General features: G+C 38.1%; 1 protein-coding gene and 1 pseudogene across 4 annotated transcripts in view; one reads left to right on the top strand and one right to left on the bottom strand.

The window, feature by feature from the left end:
* Positions 1-27,404, top strand: part of CDKAL1 (CDK5 regulatory subunit associated protein 1 like 1) — a 628,254-nt gene that overhangs the window by 345,756 nt on the left and 255,094 nt on the right. For all 4 annotated transcript variants that reach the window (XM_006093745.3, XM_006093747.3, XM_023758088.1 and 1 more), the window contains one exon: positions 24,443-24,609. In XM_006093745.3, coding sequence (XP_006093807.1) covers positions 24,443-24,609 — 167 coding nt within the window. The remainder of the gene's footprint in view (positions 1-24,442; positions 24,610-27,404) is intronic.
* On the bottom strand, positions 4,573-5,682 carry LOC106697966 (annotated as a pseudogene).

The following is a 27,404-nucleotide window of genomic DNA, read 5'->3' as shown; positions in this document are numbered from 1 at the left end:
CTAAGCCAGGGACTAGATACAAGGTATCCTCCTAGTTCTGTGACTTTTTGTGAAAGTAGTTAGCAGGTTAAGTGAGACTTCTTGAGAAATGGAAAATCAATATGCTATTGTTTCAGTGGGGGTACTGTACCTAGATGTTAGATATAGAGTCAAGAGTTTAATGCTTCTATAGAGTTAGTCACTCTTTCATGCCAATTAAGTTGACCTTCATATCTAAGTATTTTTTTAATATTTCTTAAGAAATGTCAAGAGAAGCAAGTGAAATTAGTAATGCTGCTCATATTTTTTGTCATTATTTACAGTGTATTATGTTTACACAGTGTAATTCATCAGCCAACTTTAATTTCATAAGCTATTCATTGTGCTTAAACGGTGCCTTTTTATATTAAATATTTATGACAGTCTCTGAGAAGAATATATTAAAATGGCAGATGGGGGTCATTTTAAACATTTCCTTGATTGAAGGAAAAGGACCCCCCTTGTGAATTTATAGTCTGCTTTCACAGAAAGTTCACAATGCCCGATAATAACCAAGGAGGTAAGAATTCTACCAATTCCCAGCGCTGTGATTTCAGAAAGCAATGGCTGCAAACAATCTTCATGCTTCAGCAGCTCCCATTTTGAAATTGTTTGCGAGGGCAGTGAAGAATGGTGAACAAAAACATTTACAGTTGTATTGCCTATTAATAATTCAATAGGAGTATACCTCTTTTGCATTACTATTGCTTTTTCATCGATTTTTACCCATAGTAGCAAAGATAAGTAGAAACTAAAATTTTTGACTTATGTTGACAGGAAGATATGTCCTAGACGCTAGAATTCTAGAACGTGGAAGGTACTTTGGGAATCATGTCCTAGAGTTCCTAAATGAGGGATGTGCTTTTGGCTTTACTTTTTTCTACTTGTCTTGGTAACTAATAAGCCTGAATCCAGGAATGATGACTATGTCTAACCCCCTCAGAATGGGGTCTTTTAGTAAAACTTCAAAGAACTATACATCTTTAATTATATTACCTTCTTTGATAGTCCTCATAAAAGCTACTGTTTTTAATAAGAGTTTTATTGAATATAAAAATTAAATACATTAATTTTATTAAAATCTTGGAAGATTGTATATAAACTATCACTTGACTGTTGACAGTTGAGATGCTTCTTTCTTAACCAGTTTTATTCTGTTTTTCTAAGTGAACAGCCTATGTTTGATGTAAAAGGGAAATTATTATTTTTGAAAATCTCTTTTCAGAGATGGTTGCTTAGAATAACAATTTTATTAATGTTTAGTGAAAACTTTGAAAGTCTCAAGCCAGAGAAATTATGACTCTTGTTGTACTTACGTCACTTGCCAATCAAAATTGGCCATTCTTGGCTGATAGAGTGATTATTTTACAATTATACCAAATGAATGGGTATGTGTGGGTTCCATGGTTAGGTGTGTAATTTCAGAATCTCATTAAACTTATATTTTTCAAGGAATTATCCAACAGCTATTAAGTGGGGGTGTGAATAAATTGATTTTCTAGTAGTAAAAATTATGTATCTTCATTTAAGAAAATGGTTTCTTGTGTGCATTGAGTGAGCATCATATTTTAGCATAAAGTCCAGGAATTTCTCCACCGATGCATATCTAAGAATCTATGAATCCCCTGATACATCAAGTAAAATGTTGCATGTGCCTTATCTTTGGAAAGGGATCCATGACTTCCATCAGTGTCAAAGGAGATCTCTAACCCCAAAAGTTGAGTGAAATAATCTGGTCTAATCTCCTGTTTTCCAGATAAAGAAATGCGATTCAGCAAAATCAAGTGACTTATTTAAAGTGAGACAACATTGGAAGTGCTACAGTTAAAATCTTTTCATCTACTATAGACTGTCCCTGAGGTTTCCAATATTTTTTAGAAGTTGGAAGTTCAGAATCTGGAGTTGAAAAAATTATGAATCTTTTCCATGCAAAAATATATTCAACCCAAAATACATATAACTAGCGTCCTGGAATCATAATATCTCAGGGATATTGTTTTGAGTTCCATCTTCACTTGAAGAAATTATTTATAGAAGCCAGTCGATATTCATTCCATCTTGTAAGTGAAGGCAATGCCTCCTCCCCCTGCCCAGTTTTAACACTATACAGTGGAAATGTAGCCTCTCCTTCTCCTAACATTTGTTAGAATAAACCCTGACAGTTCCAGACAATATGGAGGGTTCCCAGTAGACATAGAGAGGATCATCACTTCAAGGGCCAGGCTTAGTGGGATAACTTTCCTGGGCAGATGGTGACTACAGATGGCTTTAATGTATGCAGCCACGCATTCGCTGGGTTTTCTTTGGGGGTACTTCAGGTCTTCTCCGGGGAGGGGGCATATAAAGGTACTACCCCACTTTCCTGGTAATAAAGACTAGCCTCTGTGGCAATGAAAGCAGTCTCCAGTGCAGCACAGTGGAGGAGAAAATGGAAAGGGGAACCCAGAAGAGCAGAAATGGCTCCCCACACAAGAGCAGTAGTAGGGAAAGAAATGGAGGCAAGAAGGCAGTGAGATGGAGATGCTTGTAAAGGGAAGGCACTCTGAAAGGAATGCCAACTGGGATATTTCCTGTTTAATCTTTAATAATCTTTCTGTATTTTGATGTTCGTAGCAGTGATTTTTGCTTTATGTGTGGCTTTTTCTTTCCCATTCATAATTGTCAAAAGCGTGTGTGTGTAGGAAGCGGTACCTGGGATGATTTTTTATGTTTAATTTTTGTTGGCTGGCACCAACCCTGAAGATCTGCCCCTGTCCACATCCGAGGTCAGTGGCAGGTGTGTTCTCGCCACTGGCAGATGGGCTGTTGATGGCCCCGTTCTGCACACCATCCGAAAGCCAATTCACGTCAATGTCTCCTCCTTCGACCCCAAAGAATATAAAGGAAAAAGGCTCAGGGATTTGGCACATTGGTTCTTTTAAAGGGTGTTAGCTCCTGGTTTATGATTTTAGTACTTGTTTTAATACTTAAACTATATTTTTTATTTTTCTTTAATTTTAACTCATCTTCATAATGTTGGCTTATAAGAAAAAAAATTCATTAAGATGATTTAGATTTTCCAAATCAAAAGTGTAAGTGACTTTTGGACTTCTTTCTTGACAAAAATCACCATGAAAAGCTGCATTGAGACAACAAACCTAACTTGAAAAACACTTAATGAGTTAAAAAGCAGACTCAGAAAGCTTCTTATAATAGAAGTTGGTTGAAGTGGTTTAAGCATTTATTTCATTACTTTTTAACTCCTTGACTGTTAACACTATAAACGTGAATTTGAGAAAAAATTAACTTGTTTTTGAACTCTATAAAAAGTATTTTTTTTCTTTTAATTAACTTTATTGTTTTTAAAGCCCTGCATCAAGCTCTATTTCTGTGCTTGGGTAGTTCCCATTTGCAAACGGGGCAATTTCTGCATATAGGTCTGAACAGGCTATGCCACAATTATCCTTTTTATTGTAACTTTACTATCACAGAAGTAGTTTTCTTCTCCAAATGGAAATTCCAGAGTAACTCTAATGTCTTACTACACATACTGTTATTTCCAATTTCCAAAAGCAACGGTGCCTGCTCCAGCAAAAAACAAACAAACAAAAAAATCCATGTTGAGACCTGGGATGGATCCATATCTCCTCATTGTTACTTTGGTGTCTGGCACAATAGTGACAGTTGCTAGTGTTTGTTGTTTACTGTGTGCCAGGCAGAGTGGGAACTGCTTTGTATGGATTCTCTTATTTCATCAGCCCTCTGAGGTATGGAATGATTGTCTTCATCTTACAGCTGAGAAAACCTAAGCTCAGAGATGTAGGTAACTCCCCCACGGCGACCTAGCTAATGAATGGTGGAGCGAGAATTCTAACCAAGCTGACTCGAAAGCTTTCTCTTACATGAGCCACCATTCTGTTCATACATTTATTGATGTATATTTAATATCGTTCTAGTTGTAGTTTATCTTTGGAGCGACTTCAAGTTAGAGAAGTAACTGTGTGTGGTAATTGCCCTTGTGCTAGGTATCAAGTCCTATGTTGTTGTTTTTTCAGTGGAAAATTTCCCGTCATTGAATTGGAACCATCCAGTGTCACTATGGCCATTTTACAGACAAGGCCCAAGAGCCATTACTGGGCTCATTGTCACTGGCCAGTGAGAGGCCAACCCTGGTCTGGCAGCTGGCCCTCTGCAGACAAAGCTGTTCTGTAGCTGGGTGTGAACTACTGGGACAAGCTACACAAAGGGATGAAAGAGCAAATACGTTCTTTCTGAAAATGTGTGGTGGTATCTGTTTCTGTGGCATTTGATTATATTTAGAAAACTTTCTGAAAAATGATTTCCTACCTACAAGAACAGTAGAAAAATATTTTTTGAAAATAATTTGGCTTTGCCTAGGTTAAACATTTGAAACATTTCCCTCCTTCCTGCCCCATCCCTTTCCTTCCTTTAGCAAATATTAATTGAGTATTTATTATGTGCTATATAGTCTTTGTGTGAAGAGCTGGAGGCATCTACATGAATAAAACATAATTGCAAATAGGTTTTTTTGTTTGTCATCATTGTATCTGAATTTTAAACAGATTCTTGGGCTGGGGGCTCATATCCATTAGTTCACTCAGCATTGGCACCTGCTTCATCCCCACTAGCTTTTCCAGAACTGCTACCTTCACCTTGAAGTTCCATGAGTTTTCCCAGTTCAGACTTGGACTTCTTCAGCATTTTGACCTTTTTAACAAAAACATGGATTAGATAAATAGATCGTCCAGCCTTCCTATATCTTCCCACTGCTAACTGGAATCATTTTGTTTGCACCTCTCAGTCATGATTTCCATCATCTTATGCATTTGGTGGACCTGTTAACGCTGAGCCTAAGATGTCTTCTGAATCATATTGTTGTATTTTTTAGTAAAATCAACACAGAATAGACAAAGCAAATAAACCATTGGTAGTCTTGACTTCAACATGAGCTTCAATCATGGTGTGCCTTTTTAAAAAATCTTCACCTGATTATATGTTTTCATTAATTTGGAAGAGAGAGGAAGGGAGAGAGAGAGAAACGTCAATGTGAGAAACCTCCATCTGTTGCCTACCATATGTGCCCTGACTGGTGATTGAACCCACAACCTGGGTATGTACCCTCGCCAGGAATCAAACCCATGACCCTTCGGTGCATAGGACGATGCTCTAGCCAACTGAGCTACACTGGCCAGGGCATGGTTTGCCATTTTTTGACCATGGAGCACATCTTGTCACCGTAAGATCCATGCCGTGGAAATTAGTCAGGCAGTTTTTGCCCTAAACATCCTCAGTAATTAGCTTGAGTTTTCTAAGTGCAAATTCATCATTCTGCAGATTAGCTAGGCTCACCTCAAAAGCTGGACCCTTGAGACCATCAGGTGCGACTTTGGTTCCTCGTGTTCTTGTGATACTTGAGCCATTTGCAAGCTCTTTTTAAGAATGTGGAACCTGTACTCCTTTTGGGGATCAGTAATTGGGGAACTCAAAATCATAGTGTGAGTGTTAACTAAATTCAAGGAGGAATTTGACAAATTTTTAAGGTGTAAAAATATTTTCTGGGTTTTTTTGTTTTTGTTTTTGTTTTAGGATTTTAATAGTTAAGTATGTTTAACTTGTTGCCATACATTCTCCTGAGCCCTCACCTAGCGTTTCTCTTAGTGTCATTATCAGTATCACCAGGTTACACAGTCTTGGATATCACTGCAGAATCCTTTATTAGAATCTTGCCCACCCTGCCTCTCACCTGACTTTTTAAATGCTTTCTAGGTGATTCTTAAGCACAGTACTACTTGAGACTCTTTTTCTTATTAATTCTGTTTATATTTGAACAGAAACAAAAGCAACTCTGGTTTGGGTAAAAAAATTCCAGAGAGACTCCTGATGACTTATGAGCCCTAAAGGAACGCTCCATAGATCTCTGTAAGCTCAGTTGACACAACGCCACCTGGCCCAGAGACCTGCCTATTTTACAGAAGGGTTTTTAAAAATGGTTTAAGTAGGATGAAGTCAGATTCCCCTAATGCCAAAACTCTCACTTCTTAGAGAATCTAATTTCCCAATCAACACCAAAAGTGTTTCTCTAAAGAAAAATGGAGGGAGAGTATTTTCTACTGAGCTCCATCCAAAGAACCCCTTTTTCTGATGAAATCAAGTAATCCTCACAGGCCCCTTCTGGAGGAACCCAGCAAACTCTTTTAACTTTTATTTTATACTAGAGGCCCAATGCACGAAAATTCGTGCACTCGGGTGGATCCCTCAACCCAGCCTGCGCCCTCTCGCAGTCCAGGATGCCTCAGGGGATGTCCGACTGACAGCTTAGGCCTGCTCCCTGGGGGATTGGGCCTACGCTGGCAGTCAGACATCCCTTTGGAAGCCCAGGAGCCCTTGGGGAATGTCTGACTAAGGGAACAGGCCTAAGCCGTTAGTCGGACATCCTTAGCGCTGCCTCAGAGGCAGGAGAGGCACCTGCCACCACCGCTGCGCTGGCCAGCCATGAGCTGGCTTCTGGCTGAGTGGTGCTCCCCCTGTGGAAGTGCACTGACCACCAGGGGGCAGCTCCTGTGTGAGTGTCTGCCCCCTGGTGATCAGTGCATATCATAGCAACCAGTTGTTCCGCTATTAGGGTCAATTTGCATATTACCTGTTTATTATGTAGGACAAGAGGCCCGGTGCATGAAATTCATACACTCTGGGGGGGGGGGGTCCCTCAGCCAGGCCTGCACCCTCTGGAAATCCTGGAGCGCTCTGGGGATGCTGTCAATTGGACATCCTTAGTGTTGCCACGAAGGTGGGAGAGGCTTCAGCCACCGCCGCTGCACTCGCCAGCCCTCAGCCCGGCTTCTGGCTGAGCCGTGCTCCCCCGTGGGAGCACCCTGACCACCAGGGAACAGTTCCTGCATTGAGCATCTGCCCCCTGGTGTTGAGTGGGTGTCATAGCGACCGGTAGTTCTACCATTTGGTCGATTTGCATATTCGCCTTTTATTATGTAGGATTTGCTATGAGCCATCCTCAACTAGCTGTATTTTTTGGATTATTGAATTTAGCAATTATGTTAAATTAAGATGGTCATTATTTATTCTCAGGTCAATTAAATAACTTCCCAAAGGAGCTAGGAATCAAACCTTGGGTGGCTGAATTTTAAGACTATGGAGTTGTCTTCCTAAGGAGAGAAAAATTCCCACTCTGAATCACTGAACATCCATCCAGTTAACCCACCGTCTTTCTGAACTTACAGCTGTCTGAAAAGGGCTCATCTCCTTTCTGAATTTCAGTGTTTACCTTACCCATGAGAATATAGTACCCTTTGCTCCAGGGCAATAAAATAATTGTTTTGGTTTTAAAGGTCTTTCCTTCTAGCTCTTACAAGATTAGGATAAACAGAGGTGATGTTTATGTCAACAATGTTATTTAGCCAAATAGGTGACACCGTCACTGTGAAAGCTAGATGATAGTGGACTCTAGGAAAGCAATGAGATATTTATGGATAAAACCAGAGACTCAAAATGAAGAATGCCTCTGCAACTGTAACTTTAGCACATTTGCCTGCATGTTATAATGTATTCACTGTAAAGTCTAGAAGCCTTATAAATATATGACTGGCAGTTGCCTCAGGCAGAAATCTTTTACTGATGCAATGAGATAAAAGTAATTAAGCTACATGTAGACTGATGGGTAATTAAATCCATGTGAAGCATTTTGTAACTAATTGCTATGTTCTAATCACAGATTGCTTTCTATTTGTCAAGGTAAGTGTATATAATTACACAGTCCTTATTTTCTTTAATCTGAAATCATCCCAGTTGGGTGAATATTTTTAAGCACTCTGAATCTTAGAATATTTGGTACATTTCTTGCATAAAGATAATTTGCATATTTTGTAATTTGAGGGCCTTTTATGTAAATAGCTTTTAGTGTCACTGACAGCAGTTCTATGGTCAATGGAGATTTCCATAGTCTAGATTTATTGCTTGTTTTTAAATTTACTTTTAATAGTAAAGCTGGTTGTTATTTACTGAATGCTAGTAATGTTCAAAGCATTATATGGACTGTGGTACTGGTCACAGCAGTCTGAAAAAAAACCAACAATCAGTAAGTGGATTAAAAACTGGCTATTCCCAGTGACATGGGTAAAATAAATACATAGCTTTCAGAGTTGCAGAGTCTCAGTATGGGACAGCATTGTGGTTCTAGGCATGGCTGTGACTACTTGACACACAGTAGCAGGTCTCACCAGCATTTCTAGAGTTAGGGCTAGAGATGTTTCATCTCTTGGTGAGAGTAGAATTTTGATGTAGACACCCATTCAAAACATGTTCTTTGTTTGCTTTTTTTTTTTAATGGAATTCTTTTTTTTATTATTCATTAAGGTATTACATATGTGTCCTTATCCCCCCATTTCCCTCTCCACCCCCTCACCCCCACTCATGCCCTCACCCCCCTGGTATCTGTGTCCATTGGTTAGGCTTATGTGCATGCATACAAGTCCTTTGGTCTCTCCCCCTTACCTCCACCCTCCCCTACCTTCCCTCTGAGGTTTGACAGTCTGATCAATGCTTCTCTGTCTCCAGATCTGTTTTTGTTCATCAGTTTATGTTGTTCCTTATAATCCACAAATGAGTGAGATCATGTGATATTTATCTTTCTCTGACTGGCTTATTTCACTTAGCACAATGCTGTCCAGTTCCATCCATGCTGTTGCAAATGGTACGTGCACTGCTGGTGGGAATGCAGACTGGTGCAGCCATTGTGGAGAACAGTATGGAGTTTCCTCAAAAAACTAAAAACAGAACTCCCATTTGACCCAGTGATCCCACTTCTAGGAATATATCCCAAGAGACTAGAAACACCAGTCAGAAAGGACATATGCACCCCTATGTTCATAGCAGCACAATTTACAATAGCTAAGATTTGGAAACAGCCTAAGTGCCCATCAGCAGATGAGTGGATTAAAAAACTGGTACATCTACACAATGGAATACTACGCTGCTGCTTGTTTTGTTTTTTTAAATGCAAGTTGCTTCTGCTGCTACACAACACTAGACAGTGTGTTTCTGGGATGTCTTCTTCTCAGAATAACACACATGGATTCAATTAGATAATATTTGTAGAATTACTATGAGTAACATGATGACTAAAAGTTAATTGAGATCATATTCTGCAGATTATCTTCATTTGTGAATTTGCCTTTCTCATATCCTTAGTTGGATAGAGAGACTGTCTTCTGACCATCAAGGCATACTATAAAGCCATTGGATTTAAAAAAAACAAAACACCTTTAATTCTGCATCATACATTCTTTTTATTAAGTTTAAGTATATAACATCATTGCTTATTGGTAATGTCTTTTTAAAAGATACAATTGATCATGAATATATCTTAACTTTGGTCTTCTAAGTGGTAACCAATGAAAGGCATGGTTTTCTAAGGCTAATTTGTAATATATTGATTGGGAAGCCAGATAATTTCCCCCTCATTCATCCCACTGTTTTTGTTCCAGCAGTTAAAGCTGCCCTGTGTGTTGTGCAGAATTGGACTTTTCTAGCTGCACACTAGACCTGCTTCCTGGCCCTATTAGTAGAAGACTGAGTTCCCTGCCAGTGAATGGCTTCTCTTTTTCAGATATAAATATTATGTCGATTCCTTTACACCACTACACCTCATCCTATTGTTTCAGCTTTATATTAGTGCATATATGCATAGTAAGTACAGATGCAATGTACTGTGTCTTTATTATATTTAAGCTTAATGCCTCAAAAACATATTCTTGCCCATAGCCTGCTGATAAAATCGTTTTCACATCTCCCTGGCCTACTCCTTAGGGTTATATTTGCCTATTTTGTAAATAGTTAACTCAAATCTTTCCTGTATATTTAGTTTCTTTATTTCTCTTTCATAGCTCTGTTATCAGTTTTGTGTATATGTGCCTTGGGAAACTTCATGTAGGGGTTGGTGGTGACTACTTAACAAATACTGCTTGGTGATGATAACAGCAGCACTGTGACATGTTGCAAAAGGTAGTCTTTCACTTTCTAATTGCAAATATGCATATAATATTTTTGTTTATGTAGTGTTTGAAGTTTATTTTCAGAAGCATGCATTCATTTGGTGGATTTTTACAATAAGTTGATAATGTTTAGAAGCACCCTGGTAATCGCTACTTTAAATCAGGAAGCTCTACTCAGTGTTGAGGGAAATAGGTTATTGATTTGCATTAGACATAAGCCTGGGCCTGCCCTACTTAAACTTCACAGGAAGCAAAGGTTTCACATATGCAGCGCTATCTCTTGTCCTGGTAACCAGTGCCCTGCCTTGGTCTTTCTTTTTAACTTATATTTTGAAATAAATCCAGACTTACAAAAATGTCGCAAAAATAATACAAAGAATTAACATTTACCCTTTATCCAACTATTTCAAATGTTAATCTATTATATGACCATAGTACAATGATCAATGTCAGAAAAATTAGCATTGATATAATACTATTATGTAACCTACAGACCCTATTCAGATTTCATCCATTCTTCCATAATATCCTTTCTCTGGTCCAGGAGGCAATCCAGGATCCCATATTACAGTTAGTTATCTTGTCTCCTCAGTCTCTTCACCTCCAATCTGGGACAGGACCACTGTCTTCCTTTGTGTATGTAACTGGAATATTTTTGAAGTGGACTGGACAGTTGTTTTATAGGTCCTTTCTCAATTGGGTTTGTCTGATGTTAAAGTATAAAGTGTATAAGATAAAGCATCTTACATTTGTCAATCATATCATTTACAGAATTTTCAGTTTCTCTTGATTAATTATTTAGGAGAAAGTACAATTTGACTTAAAGTTTATGCTAGTTCTTTCAGTTCTTCATCTCAGACAGTTCTATAGTCTATACTAGAGGCCCAGTGGATGAAATTCATGTGGGGGGGGGGGTGTCCCTCAGCCCAGCCTGCACCCTCTCCAATCTGCGACCCCTCGAGGGATGTCCGACTGCCCATTTAGACCTAATCCTGGTGGGCCTGGTCACCCACAACTGCCCTCCCCTGCTGGCCTGATAGCCCCTAACTGCCCTCCCCTTCCAGCCTGGTCACCCCTAACTGCCCTCCCCTGCTGGCCTGGTTCCCCCAAAACTGCCCTCCCCTGCAGGGCTGGTCCCTCCCAACTGCCCTCCCCTGTGGACCTTGTCTCCCTCAACTGCCCTCCCCTGCAGGGCTGGTTCCCGCCAATTGCCCTCCCCTGCAGGCCTGGTCCCTCCCAACTGCCCTCCCCTGCAGGCCTGATCACCCACAACTGCCCTCCCCTGCAGGGCTGGTCGCTCCCAACTGCCCTCCCCTGCTGGCCTGGTCCCCCCACAACTGCCCTCCCCTGCCGGCCATCTTGTATCCACATGGGGGCGGCCATCTTGTGTGTTGGAGTGATGGTTAATTTGCATATTAATGCTTTATTAGATAGGATTACAGTGCTATCAATAAAAATATGTGGGCCAGCCCTAACCGGTTTGGCTCAGTGGATAGAGCGTCGGCCTGTGGACTGAAGGGTCCCAGGTTCGATTCCGGTCAAGGGCATGTACCTTGGTTGCGGGCACATCCCCAGTAGGGGGTGTGCAGGAGGTGGCTGATCGATGTTTCTCTCTCATCAATGATTCTAACTCTCTATCCCTCTCCTTTCCTCTCTGTAAAAAATCAATAAAATATATTTTTTTTTTAAAAAAAATACATGGGCCATGTGTGTAATTTAAAACTTTCTAGTAGCCACATTAAGTAAAAAAATACAGGTTCAGTTTATTTTCTAAGATTTTAAAATATAATCATTTCAACTTATATTCAATATAAAAATCTTGATATTTACTTTCTTCTTTCATACTCTGTCTTTAAAATCTGTGTCCTTTATAGAACATCTCAATTGGGACTAATCACATTTTAAGTGCTGTAGCCACATGTGCTTGTGGCTATTATATTGGACCAGAGGCCCGGTGCATGAAGTTTGTGCATGGGGTGGGGGTCCCCTCAGCCCAACCTGCACCCTCTCCAATCCAGGACCCCTAGGGGGATGTCCAACTGCCGGTTTAGGCCCGATCCCCAGCAGTCAGACATCCCTCTCACAATCCTGGACCTCTGGCTCCTAATCGCTCACCTGCCTGCCTGGCTGGTCACCCCTTACTGACCCCCCTGCTGGCCTGGTCGCCCCCAACTTCCCCCCTCTGCCGGTCTGGTCGCCCCTAACTTCCCCCCATACCGGTCTGGTCACCCCCAACTGCCCCCTCCCTGCTGGCGTAGTCGCCCCTCACAGCCCCCTCCCAGCCTGATCACCCCCAACTTCCCCCCCTGCCGGCCTGGTTGCCCCTAACTGCCCCCCCCCTCCGGCCTGGTCACCTCTTATTGTTCCCCCTGCCAGCCTGGTCACCCTCAACTGCCCACCCCTGCCAGCCTGGTCGCCCCTCATGGCCCCCCCCGCCGCCTGGGTCGCCCCACGCAGCCTGCTTGTTCAGTTGTTTGGTCGTCCCTCACTAACCACACCTGCCGGCCTAGCATGTAGCCAGCCATCTTGTGAGGACATGAGGGGTTAATTTTCATATTACCTCTTTATTATATAGGATAATGAAGTTTTTTATTCTTAATGCATCTCACATGTTATTTGTGCATTGTTTTGGTTTTCTTTCTAATGCTACAAAAGAATTCTATCTTGAAATTTTGGTTGGTAGTTCTCTTTTTGCCATAAGGACAGCCACAGTATTATAGGTGTTCTTTTTGGGCCATTGAATTGACATCAAAGAGTTTTGTTGGAGTTCCTTTTTTGGAAGAGATTAAATCTTATCCTGGTTCTGCTATTAGTTATTGTATAACTTTGGACAAGTTGCTTAACCTTTCTGATCTTCAAGTCTATGTTTGTAAAACGAAGTAATAAAGTATTTTGACATTTTCTGGCTAGAAAGTTTTGATTCTTAAAATTATCTTGTATTTGTTATTCAAGTATTACATTGATTAATTACCCTAAAGTGCATTGTGTTCGTTGTACTACCAAAAGCAAAAAAGATCTAGTGTAATCTATTTTTAGTGAACTATAGTGAGTGGCCTGCTGATAGACAATGAAGAGAGAGAAAAATAGCCTTAATTCACTTTCAGGTGGAGAATTATTAAAGTCTTACATTGTATCTGGTTACTAATTGAGAGCCCTGAGTTGGAATAATGGAGGCAATGGAAAAGGCAAGGCAATAGAGCTTATTGGTTTATTGTTTTCCTCAGTGTCACAACCAACTCTATTTTCTCTTTCTTGGAAAAGTTGAATTATTGATGGTAAGAAATTATAATTTTCCCTCTTTGAGTTTTTTTTGTGTGTGTTTTATTTATTTATTTAATTTTTTTTCTTTATTGATTAAGTTATTACATATGTGTCCTTATCCCCTCATTGCCCCCTCGCCCCCCCCCATTCATGCCCTCACCCCCCTGGTATCTATGTTCATTGGTTAGGCTTATATGCATGCATACAAGTCCTTTGGTTTGATCTCTCCCCCTCCCCCATCCTCCCCTGCCTTCCCTCTGAGGTTTGACGGTCTGATCGATGCTTCTCTGTCTCTGGATCTGTTTTTGTTCATCAGTTTATGTTCATTATATTCCACAAATGAGTGAGATCATGTGATATTTATCTTTCTCTGGCTTATTTCGCTTAGCATAATGCTCTCCAGTTCTATCCATGCTGTTGCAAATGGTAAGAATTCCTTCTTTTTTACTGCAGCATAGTATTCCATTGTGTAGATGTACCACAGTTATTTTTAAATGTCATTGTTTTTCCCTCAGGCCAGAGGAGAATTAGCATTCTACTTTTAAATACCTAATATCAGCTATCTAGATTAGCCTCACATAACAAAATTTAATAAAGGCCATTGCACTTAATTACTCTTATAGAACCACTTATTTTAAATATATTTCTTTATTGATTTCAGAGAGGAAGGGAGAGGGAGAGAAAGACAGAAACATCAATGATGAGAAATAATTATTGATTGGCTACCTCCTGCACGGCCCCTGCTGGGAATCAAGCCTACCACCCAGGCATGTGCCCTGACTGGGAATCAAATCGTGACCTCCTGGTCTGTAGGTCAATGCTCAACCACTGAGCCACACCAGCAGGGCAAGAACCACTTATTTTAAAACACACAGACTTCATTGGTTGATTTAGCTTCTTTCTAAAATAAAAAAGAGAGACTTTACCAATATTTATTTAATTACAGGAATTATTAATTGTCATTCAAATTTTAAAGTATGTTTTCAAAATATAAAAATCTATAGAAACCAGCATCATTTAAAAAATTTACCAACTGTATTAAGCCCTAATATTTTATCACATTTAATTCAGACTTTTTTTTAATAAAAAAAGAATTAAAGATAATGTTGAAACCTCTATGATTCTATTCCACTTCCTGTCTGCTCTAGAGTTAGCGATTCATTATAATTCCCAGCATTTCATTGCTTATTCTCTCCTCTTTTTCTGCCTTCTTCCAGATTGAGTATTGTGATTCCATTTTGTCTTCACTATTGCCTTGTTAGCTATACCTCTCTGTTTTATTGATTGATTGATTCATTCATTCATGCATGCATTCATAGTTGCTCTGGGGTTTAAATATACATGCTTAACTTATTACAACCCACCTTCAAATAAAAGTAACTTAATCTTATAGTTGTATACTTTCATTTCCTCCTTCCTCATATTCTTTATACTATTGTCAATTTTTTGAATAAATTGTAGACCCCGAAGTATATTGTTATTGTTGTTGGTTTTTGCCTAAAATAGGTAATATATTTTAAAGAGATTTATATATACCCACACATTTAACATTTCTGGTCTTGCTCTTCCCTTTTTGTATCATCTAGTGCTTCCACCCTTCCCCCATCTAGAATACGTTTTCTTGTATTTAAAGACTTTTCTTCCTTATTATTTACAGTAGTGATCTGTCAGTAAGAAATTCTCTCAGTTTTGTTTGTCTCACTTTTTTATTTTTCCCTCAAATTGAATAGCTATTTTCCTATTTTCATGGAATACAAAATTCTAGGACAGTTTTTCAGTGTTTTCAGGATGTCTCTCCATTCCATTCTGGTTTGCATAGTTTCTCACAAGAAGTTTCTGTTATTCTTATCTTTGTGCCTGTGTACAATGTCTTCTCCACCCCAATTGCTTTTAAAATTTTCTCTTTATTGCTTTTTTTAAAAAAAGCCATTTGTTTATAATGTGTTTGGATGTGGTTTTATTTTTGTTTCTTCTACTGAGTTTGATTTTCTTGAATTTATGGTTTATAGTTTTTGTCAAATTTGGAAAATTCAACCATTATTTTAGGGAATCTAAAGCATGTGTTGGTTGGCTTGATATTATTCTCTGTTCATTCTTATTCTCAGTGTTCTTTCTTTCTTTGCTTCATTTTGGATAATTTCTATTACTGGGTCTTTAATTTTATCTTCTGAATGGTGTCTTTTTTCAAACATCTATTTCTTTTCTCATCACTTTCATATTTTATGAACACATGGACCACATTTACAATACCTCTTTTGATATCCTTTTCTGCTAATTTCATCATTTCTGTCACTTATGACTCTGTTCCGACTGATTGAATTTTCTCCTGATCATAACCATAGTCAATATTTTCTTTCTTGTCTGAATGCCTGTGAAGTTTTGTTTGGATGGCAGGCATTTTGCATTTTATCTTGTTGAACATTGGATTTTGTTATGTTCCTTTAAAGAGTTTTAGACTTTGTTCTGTTATAGAGTTATTTGAAATTAGTTTGATTTTTTTGAGGCTTTCTAGTAAGATCTGTTAGTGTATGTTCAGAGCAGCTTCTAGTTTAACATGAATTTTCCTCCACCACTAAGGCATATACACTCCTAAGGACTCTATCTAATGACTCATGTATTCTCCGTCTTTCTCTTGTCTTGAAGAAACACAAACTCTTGGTCCTGTATGACTTTTAGGAATTGTTTGGTCCACTACTTTCCTGTGATTCTTTCATCAGCCATGGGATTTAGTTTCCTCTTATGCATGCCCAGATAGTACTCAACTAAAAATGGGTGGAACACTCTGCTCATCTCTGTGCAACTTTTGCCTCTTAAATATTTAATGCTGTAAATTATAGCTTTTTGTACTACAATCTCTATCTCCTCAACTTAGCAAGATCATCAGGCTCTGTTTGGTTCCTCTCTTCTGCACTGTGGCCTTAGAAAATGCCTCCAGGTAGTAAGATGGGCAATCATAGGACTCACCTTGTTTGCTTCTCTAAAAAATCACAGCCCTGCACTGCCTGTTATTCCTGTCTCATGGCTTCATATATATTTAGTCAAATTTTCTAGTTGTTTACAGCATTAAGGCAATTTCTGTAACAGTTAATCCTTTGTATGCAGAAATGGAAGTCCTCACAATATTTCCTTTTAATTAAAATTTTGTGTTGTCATTAACATGGCCAGAGTCCATAATTTTTACTGGATATTACACATTCCTCCTCAGAAACAAACCTATTGGTACATATAATTTTGATTACCATAGCTGGGTAATCAAGTTACAGAGTTGGTTATTGGAATATGTTATTCTATTGTAATCAATATTAAAATCACCTTTTATTAATACAACCTACAAATGTTTGTAGTGCTTTGTTCACAGAAATTTTAAATTGAAGAAGGAGCTGATTATTAAATTATTGATATCTAAGGTATGTATCAGAACTTTCTATTCTGATTATTCTAATTTTTGTCAAGGCACAACTACCATCTTCATAAGACTTCCAAACTTTTAAAGGGCACAGGTTATCCCTACAAGACTATTTTAACTAACCTACTTTTGGGTCAGTTGCCAATTATAGTAGTTAAAAGGAGTAAAACTGATCTGAATTATTCTCTCTATTATTATAGTCAATTGGTGTGTGCGTAGTAGATCCTTGAGGGTGAGATACTTTTTTCTTCAATGAACTTTAATGACTTTTTATTTCCTCTTCCTGCTTCATAAGAGGATTCTATCTTACTTATTCCTATTTGTCCTTCCTTCAGAAGTTATAGCAGTGGTTCAACCTCTTCGAAGACTCTTTGAGTTTGTTGCAAATGTTAGTTTTTTGGATGTCAACTTAATTGATGCTAAGTGAGAAGTTGGGGCCCAAGAATAGAACTTAATTTCTGTTGGGTGGAAAAAAGGAAGAAGTAAAAGGAGGAGGTATAAAAGACTGGTACCACTTCAGTTCCCTATAGGTGCTACCAACTAGAAAGCATAAATGTTTAATGGTCTCGGATTTCTTTTACTTGTTTCTACTTCAATTTGTTAGTCTTGTTTCACTCATTTTAGTCAATTGTAATATATTCCCCTTCAAAAAAGAGTGAAAGAAATGAATTTCTTTTAGAAAGACTGGACAATTTTATGCTCTGTTATTTCTTTTTCTGTTCCTTCTTATATACCAAATGTAGTGCTTTGAGGATTCTAAAACTGTATTAAATATTCTTGAGCTTAAGCATGAGAGTATCTTAAAACATGGAGTTTTGAGAGCTTTCACTAGTAAATATAATATACATATTACATATGCATCACATATGACAGTGACTAGGTTGTCAACATGTAATTCTTGTTCTCATAAAGCTCTGCCCTCTTGCAACAACTTTTGTCACCACTGGCTCCCATCTTATAATTCTTTTTCACCTCTTGCTCACCTCATCCCAACCACAATGACCTCTTTGTGGTTTCGTGGGAACTATAATCACGCTCATGCTGCATCTTTGTACTTATATTTCCTCTGCTTCCAGCGCTCTTCCTCCTCATACTGATCTTTGTGGCTTACTACCTTGTTTCATTCAGGTGTCATGCTGTTGCGAGTCTTCCTCGATTATAATGTGTCAAAAATAGCGGTGTCCTTTCTCAACCACTTTATTACTCATTCCTTTTATCCCGCTTTAAAAAATTTTATTAGCACTTATTTTTACTTGATCTATATTATTTATCTTACTTTATTGTCTCTCTAACTTGAATAAATTTCACGAGAGCTGACACTTTGTCTCCAAGACCTAGAACATATCTGGCACAAAGTAATAACAAATACTGGCACAAAGTAATAACAAATGAATGAATGATGTTTTCTTTGTATTAGAACAACTAAACTATATCTATGATGCACCTTCCAACTGAACGTGAGAATATAATGTAAAAGTTGAAAACTGTATTTGCTGTTTAAATACTTGCAATAATTATTTACAAGTTTTATGTTCAAAGTTAAATTTCCCTAATTGGAACTAAGATTTTCAGGTCATATTTGACTGTAGGTTTTGTGGAGTTCACTTTTGAGAAAGATCTTTAGGATCATAAAGTGTTCGTCATTAATTAAAGTAATGTGTTCTTTTAATATTTAAGTTCTGTTTGTTCTTTATTCTGTAGTTGAGTTCAGTGGCTCAAACAATGCAAAATCCTTTGCTTCTTTACCCTCTAAACTATTCTATATCTCTCTAAGTTAGTCTTGGAACCTAGATAAATTACTATAATTGCCATGATCAACAATATTTATCTTTTCTGAGGAAAAGGCACTGCGCTGCAAGTTTCCAGCTATTTTCTTTTTTCTTCTTCCTACGTCCTTTTGTATCTGTAATGCTGGGTCTGTTGGAAGTTGAACTTGTGATTTTTTAAAAGACAAAATATCATCTCTTCCCGCATCCTGCTGAAACATCAGAGGGCCCATTCATAGACGCCGTTGTCTGTATTTCTCCCATGTATGGAACCAACACACTGTGGTGTTCAGGATAATCTGCCTCATTGAGGCTTGTTGCAGATTTTGGACGCTGGAGAATCAGACGCCTTGTTTCCAGAAAGTGTGTCTTCCTTTTGTGATGTTTGTTTTGTTTTCCACTATTTCCAAATTCTTGTAGAAGCATGGAAATAAACAATATTCTTCCTAATTATGACCTTTCAAAAGAAATAATTTAAACAGGTTGTTTTTGTTTAGTTACAACATTATCAATTATGCCAACAAGTTTGTTTCTTTGTATCACTATAATCACAGATGTCAGATGCTCTGGAAATTCTGTCTCTTTGTTAACTCTTGTTATTAAAGCAATAAAAAGGATAATTTTAAAGTTTAATTATTTTATGAGTGATTGCTCTTTCTGAATTTATCTGTAATTGGGAAGTCTTACTTCTAAATAAAAAGAGACTTGTGTTCATTTGCTGTGCTCTCCAGCTAGTCCTGTAGGGTAACTTCTACATTCATCTTGTGCAGAAGTTAAAGGAAACCATGGGACACACCTTGCAACATTCAAGCTGCATTTCCATATTGTCTAAAGAAAATTCATTTTCTCATTGCCTAACAGGATTATTTCCTCATTGCCTAAGTGAATTGCACAAGGAAATAAAATTGAGTCAGTCTGACTACAGTGAAAGTGTTGTTCAAAGATAGTCAAGAACAGTAATTATATTGTTATTATGGGTGAGAATGTTCTTAATCTTCGAAGATATATGCACTGATTTATTTAGATTTAAAGTGCTATCATGTCTACAACTAATTCTCAAAGGGTTCAGGGGGGAAGAACATACAAAATACCATGTGCTTGTGGGTGTGGAGAGATTGAGTGCTCACAAATGTGCCAAAATGCTATACATGAGTCCGAGTGAAGGAGTGATGGCTATTCATGTTGGACTCTTGAAACTTTCCTCTAAATTCAACATTGTTCAAAAGAAAACATTAGAGAAAAAAATACTTCGGGTCACTAATAATTCTTTCAAATTGTAAAAATAGTGTAAACATGATATAATTGAAGAATTAGGTAATGAATAATTATCTCATATGGTGGCCTATTAATTGGGTTTTATCAATGATATGTCATTGTTATATATGTATAAGATAGCCTTAGTTGGTCCTCATAAGAGGCAATCTTTAATTAAATTGTCATTTAAATCCTCTTTTATCTGACAGGAAAACATAAAACTCTTGATGTCTAGTAATAGGATTAGAAGGGACCATTGTCTAATTTGCTATTAAATAAATAAGCTAAAAACTAGAAGCTACCTATAAATAGATATTATTACTTTGAAACATCTCCATTGAATAAATTTTCATGACCTTTGAAGTGTTTAAACAGAGGGTCATATTTATTTCTGAATTTTCTAAGATTATTTTTAAGAAGAATGAGCCTATAAAAATCTAGTTAATATGCACTGTGACCCTTTAAAAAAAGCATCAGGAATTAAGAGCTGAAAATTTAATGCACAGGCATAAATATAACATAATGTATGTTTAATTTATATTCCTTATTGACCTTTGAAGAAAATGGAGCATAAAGACTGGACTGGGGTGGTGGAGAAGGAATAGTAGGTGGAATTGAGAGGAGAAAAGGGAGGGCAGGGAGGCGGGCAGAGCAAAAGACAGGAGAAGGGGCAACACATCTTCTGAGGAAGAAAGGTTTAACAGATTTGGGGGTGTTTTTCTTTAATTATGTTTAGTTGATGTAATTTTCTTGCCATCTAGTGTTCTTTAATGATTGATCCTATTAATCATAATTTACAGTTTTCATATTTTTGTAATCTTTATTTTTAGACTCTACTCATGATGAAACATTTGAAGCAACTTATTATGGTAGAACTTTTCCCCCATGATAGAGCAAGAGCTACTAGAGAAATATCACTCCTTGGACCAGATGAAATCAGTCTTTACCAGTATTATAATTTATTACAATGAAGCTCATACACAGGAAAATTATAGTGAATCATGATCTTTTGAAATTGAGTTTTGGCAAAGCTTGATTTTTTAAAAAGGATTTTCTTTGTTGTGAGACTATTTTGTTGAGAAAATTGTATTTTATGTCTCCTACTTTTCCATCCTCTGTCATCTCAAATTACTATGGAGCAAAGATCAGAATCCAGCTGTTGAGGTTGCTCTCTGTTCGGGGGGAAATGGCTATGTGTTTCAACTCTAGGCTGATCAGTAAATTCATGGGTAAAATGATAACTGATCCTAATAAGTAAACTTTTTAAAGGCTTTTTGTGTTGTTTTTTACCTTGCAAGATGCATTTCATTTCTTCATAGTATTTGCTTTTCTTTTACCAAAATTAACGCAACAAAAGGATAAAGGATCAGATGAACCTAAGGTTCCTTAGAAGTCAGAGACTGAACAATTTAAGGAAAATGAACAAAATGCAGGCAGATGAACAATTTTAGGAAAAAGTAAAAATTTCCCCTTGGATGCTTTAAAAGCTAATTTTTGTCTCCCACTTTTTCCAGCCATTACTTTCTCTCTTTTTTTGCATATATTTATTTTTACAGGCATGGGAGGTTTTACTGGGCATTCACTTCTCTTATCTCAGTTCTTCCTGCTTGCTTCTCTTTTTCATTTCCATGTGTTTGTTTTTCTGACATGTATTAATCAAAGTCCACATTATATTGCAGACGGGGCCTATCTCATTGGGGCTGACGTCATATCCACTTCCAGCTCGCCCTTCATTTTGGTTTCTAAGACTGTGTTCTTCAATACCCACCCCCCTCCACCATCTCCATTAGTGATGTATGTGAAGTCCCCAGGTTGTCTGTCACTGTCCCCTTGCCAGCTCCTGGATAACAGCCAATCTTAGATCACAGAAGTTTAATGATGAATCCATATCTGTCATGAGCTGGAATTGCTGCAGGGCACATAGTAGGTAACGGCCTAATAAATGTCTGATGGATGAATAAAGAAATGAATGTGCAAAGGAATAGAGCTCATAACTGAAGTCCTTAAGGAATGAAGCTGTTTAGGCAAGCACTTCTGTCCACAGTATAGCCAATTAAGTGTGCAGATAGAAGCATGCATGTGTCCCCATATCCATTAGTGATTACAGACTCCAGCCTTCGGTTTCCCTGGTGAATTCATATGCAAGCTGACCTGACAGGAACTGCTTGCCCTGTGAGTAATCACAAGACTTCCCAGGGAAAAGGATGTCAGATGGGGTTCCATATTTAGCTTCACCTTTAGTGTGAAATGACTCTCTCTATCCTAAGTATTTGAGGGATCAGCTCTCATTAGCATTCATGCTTGAAATATAACCTTACAAAATCTGTACTCTCTCACATTGATTAAGAGCAAAATCATCTTTGACAAATTTTTGGATTGAATTGGCCAGGCACAGTTCTCCCTAAGTCCACGGGTTTCACATTTTGCACACGTTCTCCCATTTCATTGTGTTTTAAGCCAGGTTGCTATTATATAGAGCACTTTAGCAGCCTTGATCTTGGAGACATCAAGACCATTATTCCTGTTGTTGCTGATTTAGTGTTACAGCTGCTTCCTCTTTATGTGATTTAATTTGAAGTTTCAGCCCACCAGGGGGCTATTGGTCCCCACCTATGCAGCTTGAGAGCTGGCTGCTGTTTCTGCTTGGATGTTATTTCCATTCCTATTCATAGTGATTTTTCCCCTTCTATATTCATCTAGCAACAGCAAGGCACTGTTCCAGGAACTTGCTCGCTCTACATAAGGCGTAACGTGGAACCATTTGGATGGAAAAATTATAAATTAAAATTATTCTGTTCATTTTAAAATATTCATATTGTGTTGCTCAAATGCCAGTAACTGGAAAATCATGGATAATGTCCTGTTTTTATAACCTCTTTCAGAGTGTTTTAAAATCTGTTTATGTTGTTACTTAGCCATCTCTTTTCCTGGAGTGGATTTTGTGATAAGATTTAAAAGAAAAAAGGTTGTATGAGTCCAGTGTCTGATGCATATGTAATATTAAAATAAAGATGTTGCCATTAATTGCAATCCGTTTTTTAAAAAAAATAGAACAGTATTTACTCCATGGACAAAGAATATTTATAAAATTATAAGACTACACAGGGAACCTATACACATGTTAGACTGTTTCTTCTGAGGATACATTTTCTTTATTATATGAGTAAAACGAAACAAAGGTGTATTACTTTCTGGAACTATGTATTTAATTTAATTTAAGAAAACCCATATATTCATAACACCACTGCTTTTCAAATACTACAAACATCGACAGCTTCTTAAATGGAGCTTTTATGTTTTGTTATATCCTGTTTTCTGTGATAGTTGTTTCTTTAATTTCAGGAAACGAAAATCCTATTTCTATCCTTGTATTTCCTGTGTTGTTTAGGTGTGGGTGAGGATGTGCATGTCTCAGAAAGACAAGTGGGGAAAAGGGAACATGTTTTTGTGTGGGTTGGCTAGTTTTTTGATTAATAACTACATCTCTTAGTGATTGGAGATCTTAACTTCATGTATGTTTCTCCCTCTGTGGAACACATTAAGGAAGGGAAGTTCTTTGCTTTTTGCTCCTATATTCTGTTAGTTTTCAGTTTACATTCACATAAAAGCCATGTGTTTTATTTGTTGTCTCTCTTGGCTAGGAATATTTAATGTATGTTTGAAACTCTTCTGTTCCATCAACCAAAAACGATTTAAAATTATAATTTTAAGATTCTTTCCAGAAACGTATACTTCTGGTTGAGGCTGTGGTCTTTCTTTGTGTGCCTTGTGCGTGTGTTGAGGTTCTTCAGAAGCAACAAATCACTTCAGCGTGAACACATTTCACAGGCCCATTTTATTGTTTGTTGAGACTTGTGAATCATTTGGCCTTTTCAAATAGGCTAATCCTTTAATTGAATGTGCATTCAGAAGCACTCTGTGTGCCATGCAAACCTGGGGAACTCTTGCTAACTCTGTTTTATTCATTTTATTTAATACTAGGTTATCCAAAAGTATTTCCTTTCGATTTTTAGAAGGAAGTTAATGTAGGCTGTGTTATTTGAAGTCAGGATTGTTTACAACAAGAACAGCAACAAAACATGTAGACATTTTCCTGCCTGAGGTCCCATGGATGGGAAATAGGATGCAAACTGTCAGTAAGCAGGTTTCCGACACAAATACTTATACAGCAACCAACTTCTTTGAACAAAGCCCTGCATTCTGTTCTTAATTGACTAAAGAAGTCAAATTAGAATAGTTACTACAGGAGAAATGGATGCCTCATAATTAATAATTTGTGAGCTAAACCTTAACCACACTTGACATTTTTCCTTGGGTTGGTGACAGGCTGATTAGTGAGGTAACTGCTGATAGTACCTATTCTGTAGAGCGACTGTTCAGTTCTGGGGCTTCTGTTGTTCAATAAAGTAGGTTTTCTCTGTGATGGGACTGCAGCCTTAGTCTTGATCAAAGTGCTTTGGAGGAAACAGGGTTGAACTGATTGGCTGTGAATGTTAATCACTCCATAGGACGCGCTGATAATTTACAGCATTGTTGTAACTCTCCGGTGTTCATAAAATGAACTTAATAAGCCAGTGCTACCATGGGATAAGCTGCTTTTTTCCCCTGCAACTGAATACCCAGACTGCCTGCATAATAATGCTGAGAAATAGTGCATTAAAAAGAGTGAGCAGCTGTATGATGAAGGAAACAGCTCTGCAACAGATTTGTTCATTATCTCCTTTGATTCACAGAGGGTGTTTGCGAGATATGGTTGACCAGTGAAGACACAGGGGCTTATGGCAGAGATATTGGCACTGATCTCCCCACACTGCTGTGGAAGCTGGTTGAAGTGATTCCTGAGGGAGCAATGCTGAGGCTGGGCATGACAAATCCGCCCTATATTTTAGAGCATCTGGAGGTAAGGAAAAGCACCCCATTTCCATGCCGACACCGACAAAAACCAACCCAGACAGTGTGGCAGCCTCGGCATTATCACATGAGCTTCATTTAAAACCACTTTCTCATTTTTTGTGTGTGTGGTCCCACGTTTCCAAGGATGAATTGAGAATGTCAAGTCCCCTTCTTTGTCAGTCTGCACATCTTGTTTTGCTTCCTCCCCGTTAATTACTGTTGCCTGGCTTTTCCAGCACTTGTCACAGGCCTTTGTTTCTTTTTTGCAGCCCTTCAGTTTTCCATTTTTTCAATTTGCCTCAATTCCTCCATTTAGAACCCTTGTCTAGTTCAGGGCTGCTAATACATTGCATTAATTTTGCAGCCAACAGCGAACCCACATTGCCTATGTTACGACCGTTTGCCCTGTCAGTACGGATACTGTACTGTAAGTCTGAGGGTGTTAGGAATTTCATCCCTTTGTCAGGAGACAGTTAGGGGTGAGTAGCATCAAAGAGACACGGAGTTGGTGGTCTTCTATTTGCTTCTCTTGTAATCACTGTGAAAAAGGGAGTTGTGATAAAGTGAGATACCTGGTTTCATTTCTATACCTTCATGGACCAGGATGCCTCCCTTCAAGTTGCTTACTGTCAAACTAGAAAACGACGTGTGCACAAGTAGCTGTGGTTCCTGATGACAAATGCCACGATACATGAGCAATTAATACGGACAGGAAGCAATCATTCAATGAAAAGGCACATGCTAGGATCCATGACTAATGTAGTGAATAAAATAATTCTATTAGGCCTAAAGTTATGGATAAGAAATTTAATAATTGCTGTTGGAAAGTCATGTGCAAAGTATAAACACAAGTCACATATTTTTAATCATATTTTAATTTTTGCAGTTAGTTTATGCAGAAAAATAACATTGCCCTAATTTAAAAGCTAGTGTAGTTGCTGAAATTTAATGCATAAATGCAAATGAATATTCAAAGATTGTTTCTGTTGATTTGATTTGAGACCTATACTTGTTAAGGTTGTTGCTGAAAAGCCTCTCTGATATCAACAGCGGATTTTAGATATTCTGAAAACAGTTGCTAGCAACCTGATTGTTAATTATAAATTGTCATGAAGAAATTTAGCAATTTCAGTTTTGCTGTTTACATGTTCCTAGCCAGATTTTTAAGTAAAGGTATGCAATTTATACGTTAACTTTGGTACTTTGGACAATGTAGGGCAAATATAATTTGCTATTTTCAAATAAGTCACAGGCATGTCAATTTTAACTTAACTCTTTGATTCAACACTTGAAAAAGCAAGTAATTATCTGTAAGAATCAAATATGCTGAGACCACTGCAGTCTTGCTGTGTTTGCAGTAGATATGAAACATGCTTCATGAAAACCAAGACATGAGCTAGATCTGTGGTGGAAAGGAAGGGAATTAAGCCCTGCCAATACATAGTCAATAAACAGTTTTTGTCAAGGATCAAGGGAAGCATAGTACCTCGTCAGAGAAGTTCAGGTAAGGAGTAAACACAGGGGGAACATTGTTTATTGGCTCTGAGATGACTAACCAAATACCTCTTGGAGTAAATCCAGCACTTTAATTAATTGCAAGATTGCAGAAACCGATAGCATATTTATAGCTCAGCACCTAAAGTAGTGCTAGTTGTTGACCTCTGGATAGATGCTTCAGGAGAGTGTCTTAAAAATCAACAGAAGATGATAACTACAGCCTTACATTTTACCTGGAAAAACACCAGATGTTTAATTCACGGACTGTGGTTAGAATGATCAGCTCTGATTGCCGTGACGTTACCCTTTTTAAATTCTTGCTGTAAGATATTTATAACGTTGGCCTTTCCTCCTATGTTGTCATTTGCCTGGGTCAAGGGCCTTGTCGTATCAATCTCTGGTTCTACCCCACCCAGGAATGGATCAATAAATGAGTGAATAAACGAAAGAACAAAAGAAGAGCCTTCTTCATAAAATAAATTGTGAGGCCTTCACATTCTGGCCAGAAGAGGCAACAGAAGATGACAAAGTAAATGAGCTGCAAGGGTGAGAGTTTGTCCAAAAAAAGCCACCCATTCTTGTGTACTTTATAAGCAGTTCCGTGTGCCACACCTAGGGAGAAAGCTGTCCAAAGGAGACAAATGAAACTGAAACAAGCGAAGCTGACTTCCCAGTGTCCACCAATGGGAAGTCAGAGCTTTGAGGAAACCTCCCCACCTTGGTGTTCTCCTCCTCAGAGTGGAAGAGCCCAGAGTTTTCCATGTTCACAGACACATTGTACCTGATGGGGCCGGTCACCAGTCGCCAGAGGCTTCACCGGCTTCCCATCGAGCAAGGACGTTAGGGAAGGGAGCCCAGCCTGATGAACCTGGGCTTGCACCGCCAATACATTATATTTCCTCGTTTTCCTCTTGCTAAGCTTAGACCACTCTAAAGAAATTACCCGGCTTATCTAAAGAGCGCTGAAGAGAGTTCACCAATAAGAAAAGAAAAAAAAAAGGAGACAAGATGAAAACAAAACAAAAAAATAACACCAGTGAGTGACAGGTGGTGATTATGTTGACCTGTAGGGAAGAAAGAAGAAACCCACTTTTGAAATAACTACTGGTGCTTTAATGCCCTTACAGGGAGGCTTCCTTGAGAATTACATTGGTGTTTCTGGAAGATGCTTCATGCTCAGACGTTAATTATAGGGCACTTCACTGGGCTGTTTTCCTGCTTCATTCTGTTCCCTTCCCACTCACCTGACTCTTGAGATGTTTTTAAAACCCTTTTACCAGCTTACTTTTTTTTTTATTGAACAGT

The sequence above is a fragment of the Myotis lucifugus genome, unplaced genomic scaffold, assembly GCF_000147115.1.
Source record: "Myotis lucifugus unplaced genomic scaffold, Myoluc2.0 scaffold_122, whole genome shotgun sequence".
NCBI lineage: Eukaryota > Metazoa > Chordata > Mammalia > Chiroptera > Vespertilionidae > Myotis > Myotis lucifugus.
Note: the sequence above shows the minus strand (reverse complement) of the source record. Positions and strands in the feature narration are given on the sequence as shown.